Genomic DNA, 7,529 nt, shown 5'->3' with positions numbered 1-7,529 from the left:
AATCTTAATATCTATATGTTCCATATACAGTCTGAATCACTGCCACAGTTATGTTTTAGAAGTAACTTTTTTTAAAGACACCTGTATGGTCCAAGAAAGGACTTGGACTTGTCACCTTTTACACCTAAAAATAGGACACTCTGGTGAAGAATTTCTGAGTGATTTTGTGTCTGAAACCATGTGCACCCTCTAAAAGTGTGCTGCAAATGTATTGTAACGGGGAGTGCACCCTACTGGTCTCGTGACCTGTGTCCCCAAACCGACTTCCTAACAGCAACACTAATAGGGGCAGCTCCGCTTGGCAGGGTTGGCCTCATATACTACCCCTACTGAGTTAGCTACAGTACAAAACCTTAAGCAGTGAGAATGCTAGCCAGTACACATCTGTCACACCATGCATACTGTATGTAGTCTTCTGAGTCCACTAGTCTAGTGTGGTAAAAACATGCAGAGTTTAATATATTGACCTCCACCCCATCTGTCACCTTCATCACTATCAATCCAGCAGTTTACATACAGCCGACTTTTCCAGGTCGCAGCCACTGTTTATTATATTAACCTTGATTTTCTGCGTAGGTTGAACCTGCTGTTGCACCTGCTATCCCGTCTACAAACTCAGATATCACACCAACTGACACTCCTCCAACCCCCATGGAGGAACAAGCAGCACCTGTCGTACCAATGAATCAACTGATACAGACAATACACATCATTCCACAGTTTGTTAGTAACACTTTTAAGACTTTGGTGACACTTTCTTTAATCAACATTAGGCTGGATAATTAATTAATTAAAATTTAGAAGCAAAACTGAATTTATCTTGTGTATGTTGATCAAGATCCTTTTTTTTTCTTACATCCATATCCAAGTCCATATCTTCACTGAAAATGGCTGGAGTCCATATATTAGCAGAAAATAGCCGATCTGCAATTTCACAACGCATCACAATTAAATTCTTTGAGCTTGTAGATCAGCGAATTTTTCAAGCCCTATGTTATATTTTGCTGTACAATGGTGGTGCGCTGCAAGCTCACAACACATTGTGATGCGCTGTGAGCTAATTATCGTTCATTAATTGTAATCAATTTTGAAATAATGGTTATTAATTTGAATTCATATCACCCTTCCCTAAATATATCTGCAATGTTGTCTCTATTGGCAATTTTCTCAGGATGTCCGGCAGATTCTTACATGCACACCTGATGGCAAGCAAATTGTTCAGAGCCTTGATGAGGATAATTTCATCACAACTAGCCAGAGACGTCTCCTTGTCCTTATCCTGGTGTCGCACCTCATCGAGAAGTTTGGAGAGAAGTAAAAAAAATTGTATGTTTAGGGTTCCTGTTGATTATGCCAACATTCTCATTTGAAAATTATTAATAATAATAATAATAATAATAATAATAATAATAATAATAATAGCTTAAATTTAAAGAGCCTTTAAAATTATAACATATACATGTGCATTGATAAAAGTTGCACAGCACATAGAGAAAATAGTGCCTAGTTGGACGAACACAGCAGTTTTATAGAAGTAATAAAGTCAACAATACAACTGCAATTTTTTTTGTGGAGTAACATTTTTTTATTTATTTGTTTCAGCTAACTCACAGGAACTACTTGACATTGAGCATAATCAAATTAAAACTTTGAACACAAGACTTGAGTTATAAATTAATCCTTTCACATTGCCATTCATTCATATGTCCTAATCCAAACATCCATTTAAATCTAGGTTTCAATTTTTACCTATGAGATTATTTGTTTTTTTCTGTTTTACAGTCCTACGACAGAGATCAAAAAGGCCCTGGCATCGAGTTTGGTTCACTCATTTCTGAGTTTGAAAGACTCATCAAGCAGTGACAGAGTGAGTGTTTTTTGTAAAAGGTCATTGAGATATTTATTTGGGGTGTCATGATTCTCAAACCCATTCAATTTGATTTGTAAGGTCACAATCCAATACGATTTTTAATTTAAACTTTGCCCCTATTGGTGTTGCGGTTAGGAAGCTGGCTTTGGGACACAGGTTCGAGACCAGGGTGCACTCTCCGTTGTTCGTTACAATACATTTAGAAACCTAGGTGTTTTATAGGTTACAAAATTCAAGTTTGATCCTGAAATTCACATTCCATTTTTTCTTTTTCTTTTTTTGTTTTGCTCATTTGATCTTAATTTCTTTTCTCTCCTTGTTCAGGGTTCCCGTGGGTCCTTAAAATGTCTTGGATAAAAAAATTGGCCATGACACTCTGTGAGCTTGTAGGTCTGCTGCTTTTTTAGCAATAGAGCGTGGAGAAGCATAAATTGAATTAACAGGCACAATACAGCTCACTCCTCCCAGAAACGCTTCCATGATATTTGATGCCCGGCGTTATGCACTATGCAGCAGGAACAATAATTTTTCTACTTCTATGAGGACAGACAGACGTACAGACAAACCTTGTTCTAACCGTTGCCCACGCTGTCAAAATCAGAACATGCCTCATCTCTATTCATCAAAGATTTTAATTTCTTGGCAGGAAATATGGTACACACCAGGACGGAGCTACCGGCCACCCACTGGATTCCTGGAGGAAAGGCTGCGGAACATCAGGAAGAGGCTGAGATCAACCAGCAGATTGCAGAGGACGGCACAGACACCACCACAAACACTAGATGATGGCGCTCTTGTAAGGGCTTTCATACCAGGTAATCATTAAATTTAAACATTATTTGATGAAGCAAAACATCCATATTTTAGTGACTGACAACTTCTTGTGTTATTTTTTCAGAATGTAACATATCAGATGAACGTGCATTGCAGCTTAAAGAATGGTTGAGAAACAATTCTCAGCCCTTCAGCCAGGTAGAGACCTACATGCAAGACACAGCAGTCTACAGGGCCAAGCGCATTAGGGACAACAATTGGACCATCGATCAGATCCTCGAAGAGTTCCCTCACCTAATGACCAAAGGCGTGGTAAGTTTCGGGAAATATGATCTTACATGTGATGAGGGTGCATTGTTTATAACGTTTTATTAGTGTGCCACATTGGATTTGTTTTAAAAATGTGTTTTCCATTTTATAGATTGTCCTGCATGGGGATGCTGCATCAAAGTTGTTTGAAACTTGGCTACCCATTTATGCTGACATTGCCCCTGAATGGATTAACACCAGGTAATATATTCTTTTTTGCAGAGCTTGAAAATTTTAATGTTGGTTTATGTCAATGTAAGGTCTCACTCACAAGGCTACGTTTGTCCAACGTGGCTTTGGCACACACACCACACACTGCCAGGTGCTTCTTCCTCTTCTTCTCAGTTAGTGTCCCCCTAAAAAAACATTGGGTAGACCCTTCCTCAGAGATTCCCTCCTAGAGATAGTACTGAATGACAAAAGTACAGGTATGCCATTCCACGTCATATACCTATGTCTTCCTACAGATGCCGTTGGGGAACTCGCCCTGAGGCAGCTGCCAGCCTTGCTTCCTCCAACAGCTTACAAAGTTGGCCGTGGCCGTGGCCGTGTGCACGCACACATGCATATCCAGGTTTGTTTTTCCATACTGGACAGGCATCATAATAGCATGACAGCAGTCGGGTAAATTGCTGATCTACAAGCTTACAATGTGTTGGTCACCATCAAATCATCCTGGGCTTCTGAAACACCTCAGCAGTGCCACAGGCTGATCACCTCTGTACCACACCACACTGATTTTGCCCCAACAAAGTATTGTGTGCAGAAATGAACATATTTAATGAGATGCACTGAATCTTTTCTCACACTTCTTTCTCACACAAATCTCACACTTTCTCACTTGCTGTCTTGCATTCTTTCTTTGTTTCTTTTTTAGCCTGGAACAAACATGGTGGAGTACCTTCATGAGGCCAGATCGAGGCCATATCCCTATGTCCTGACACTGGGAAATGATGATCTCCATTCATCTCAGGCTTTCGTTATCGTCGCTGGACAGGCTTTGGGGCAGGATGCACTGCTTCAGGCCATTGATGTCTGCTTCAAGGCATTTTTTGTCTTGGACATTTAATACCCAAAGCAGTGCAAACATGTGCACAAAATAACTACTGATGGGCTGGTGCAATAGTGACCCAGCGATTGGGTTAAAAAACAAACCAAATTGGGTTATTTTTTACCCATAATTTTTTTGTGTGTAGACACTTGTTGTTTTAAATGAAGCAAATATTTCAACAATCTGTTAGTCTAATCAAAAGTTTCAAGGCTCCCAGTCAAGCACACCACAAACAGCTGCTAAGATACTGCAGAGTGTTTATAGCCTTGGAGCAAATGTGGAAGTTAGCACCACCAACGTATGGAGACCACTGACAATAACTCTAATTTATTGAGGCAGTTTCACTGCAGCAGGCCCAGTCTTTGGGCCTATGTGCTGTTAAGTTTCATTTTTCATGAGAGTCTATTAATGTCACAGTGTGTAGTATTTTTTTCTTATTATTAGCTGAGTATGAGTAGTATTAGCTGAAATTGAATTTACTATTCATACAAATGATACCAAAGTTGTATAATTAGCATATGATCATTATTTCATTATTTCCGTCAGCTTAGAATAAGCACTTTATAATAATTTAGTCATGGGCTGCTACTATGAACTTGTGATATGCCATATTTCTGAAGGCAAGCATTGTGCTTTAGTGCAGTGAAGGTTCCAACTCCATTGACAAAGAAGAAACCAAGTCATGTGACAGAGGTGCAACTTAATGTGAGATGGAGCGAAAGCGCAGAGAGAAGTTGGATTCAGGATTTTTTTGAGGATGGAGGATCGTATTTATTTGATTCCGAAAAAAGGTGTTTATGACAGACAGAGTGGAAATCACTGATGAGGGACAAAGTTTTACCAACTGACACTATTTTATGCTTAGCAGGTCATTTCACGTACTTATCTAAATGTTATTTGTAGTTTTGTATCCGTAACTAGAACACAGGGCAGTGTTTATATTGTATGGGTATCGTTGCAAAAGCACAAAATGTGAACCACTTCAACATGAAACATCATAAAGTCCTCACCATTTGGTTTGCTCCACCTCTGTGCTCAGGTGGGTGAGAACATCCTCCCCATCTGGCATTAAACACAAAGTTTTCAACTGTGGCTTTAGCTCTAATATTCCTGTTGTTTCTAAAAGATGTGAAAAAGATCATCATCCTAAACCCTGTCAAAGACACTTCTTCATGTCACAGCACCAACACTGTCTAGCACTGCTGCTTCACTCAAATGAGACTGACTGGCAAGTTATTGCTAGCCCACCATTAGCAATAGAACACTAACACCAGGTGGAAAAATAACAATAAGTTTCACTATCATACATTTCAATATAAAATTACAATTTAAAAATGTGTCCTTGAACGGGAACCTCATCTGAAGATGATGATGGAATTCTGATCGGTGGAAGTGAGGCATTTCTTTATTGCAATCTCAAGCTTATATCCTAGATGTCACTAGAAATTACACACTTAACCTAAAGCTACACACTAATCATACACCATGGTGCCACATTTAGCAGGTCGAAATGTATCGATTTCAAATAAATGTGAAATAATAATACATAAATAATAAATAACAAATAATAGTTACTTTTCCTACTAGAAGTAGTTATATAAAATGACATGAACTCTAAACATTGGAAGAATAAGAAAAATAAAATAGTTTAAGTATTTTTTTTATCAATTGTATTATGTGTATTGTAATCTTATGATTACCAGTCAATTCTGAAATATAGAGGATAGACAGAGAGACAGCAGAGATCACAATTTTAGTTTGTGGTACCTCGACCCATCACAGCTTTCTTTGTGTTTCTCTCTGGTCTCAACATGATTATATAACATTTCGGTCCAAACAGCGCCACCAAGAGGCCGAAACTGGAGGCCAGGATGGCAAATACCTCCACTGCATCTGCATATTTGCCTGGTGAGCTGATGTAAGCAGGTATAAAGGCCACCCACACTGCACAGAAGATTAACATGCTGAAAGTGATGAGTTTGGCCTCATTGAAACTGTCTGGAAGATTCCTTGCTAGAAAAGCCAACAAACAACTGAGGACAGCCAGTAAACCAATATAACCAAGTAAAACTGCAAAACCAACTGTGGAGCCAACTGCACATTCATAAACTATCTTGTCATTGTGATACTGGGTGTTTTTATGAGGCACTGGTGAAGCAGAGACAAGCCAGACAGTGCAGATTGCTGCTTGAACAGAAGTCAGAACCAGTACTGTCCCTCTCTGCTGCACAGAACCAAACCACTTGAGAGTAGACTCACCTCCTGGTTTGGAGGCCCTGAACACAGCCAGAACCACCATGGTTTTCACCAGGATACATGAGACACAAAGCACAAAGCTGATGCCAAATGCTGCATGTCTTAGTTGGCAAGTCCACAATTTGGGTCGTCCAATGAAGAGCAATGAACAGAGGAAACACAATTTGAGTGACACCAAGAGAAGAAAACTGAGTTCTGAATTGTTGGCACGAACTATAGGTGTGTTGTGATGATGGATGAAGATGCCCAGAACAACAACACAGATACATGTGCCCAACAGTGAGATGGTTGTCAAGCAGATACCCAGAGGCTCATGGTAGGAGAGGAACTCTGTTTTCTTAGGAACACAGTGGTCACGCTGGGGGCTTGACCAGAAATCTTCTGGACAACTGGTGCACTTCATGGAGTCTGAGAAAAAAAAGTGATGAGATACATGTTTCTACAACGTCTCTGAACTGTGTTTAAAGCTTCAGACTCACCAGTTGTATTACTGATCTTTCCTCCAGAACAAGGGACACAGTCAAAACAACACTCAGGTTCCCCCTTCTTTCTGGCCATGCGGGTACCTGCAGGACAACTCTCACTGCACACTGACCGAGGAGGCTGTGTGGAGAAAAATCAGTCTGTTATTGTATCTTATGAGGGCCCCTCCATACGTTTCCATGTTCTGTGTGTTGTTATGGATTTTCTGTTGCATGTCTATTGCAATTCAGCCCTGTGGATGGTGATACTTGTACATAACTACATGAAGCAGCTGGACCTTGTGTGAATCATAGTGTGTGAAGTCTGCCTGGAAACAGCTTGCAAACCAATGAGTGTCAATGTTGTGAAAATGCTTGTACTCAGCAGTGGTTGTACATCTCCCCATGTCCAGGTAATGGAGAATTTCAACCATGTGTCATCTCATCCCAGTTGCTCTATATCTTTTTCCTACACAAGAAATAATTTTAGGAAGAACATTGACAAACTAGGTTCTGCAGTTTTTGAGAATAGATGGAATGATGATAAGGTTGCTGTTTTAGTGGATGATCAAGCTTCTCTTGACATCATGGAGAGATGTTTTTATCTAGACAAGGGCAACAACTGGGTGGCACAATTACTGTTAAGCTCACCCAGACAGCACCTTCCATGTAACAGAAACCAAACTATGAACCATATTCATTGTCTCACACCCGACATGAAGAGACAGTGCATTGAGTTCATACAAACAATGCTTCACAATGAAGATGCAGAGTCTGCCCCCCACTGAGAAAGATAAAGCACACTGGT

At 39.9% G+C, this 7,529-nt stretch overlaps 1 protein-coding gene across 1 annotated transcript; it reads right to left on the bottom strand.

Annotated features, from left to right (window-relative positions):
• Window positions 1-5,817: 5,817 nt before the first annotated feature.
• On the bottom strand, window positions 5,818-6,558 carry LOC131463195 (vomeronasal type-2 receptor 26-like; the record flags this gene model as incomplete). The annotated part of the gene is made up of 1 exon (XM_058634957.1): window positions 5,818-6,558. A coding segment is annotated over one exon (741 nt), but the record flags the coding sequence as incomplete, so codon positions are not given.
• Window positions 6,559-7,529: the final 971 nt, after the last annotated feature.

This window comes from Solea solea, chromosome 7 (assembly GCF_958295425.1).
Source record: "Solea solea chromosome 7, fSolSol10.1, whole genome shotgun sequence".
NCBI lineage: Eukaryota > Metazoa > Chordata > Actinopteri > Pleuronectiformes > Soleidae > Solea > Solea solea.
The sequence above is the reverse complement of the archived record's forward strand: the minus strand, read 5'-3'. Positions and strand labels throughout refer to the sequence as shown.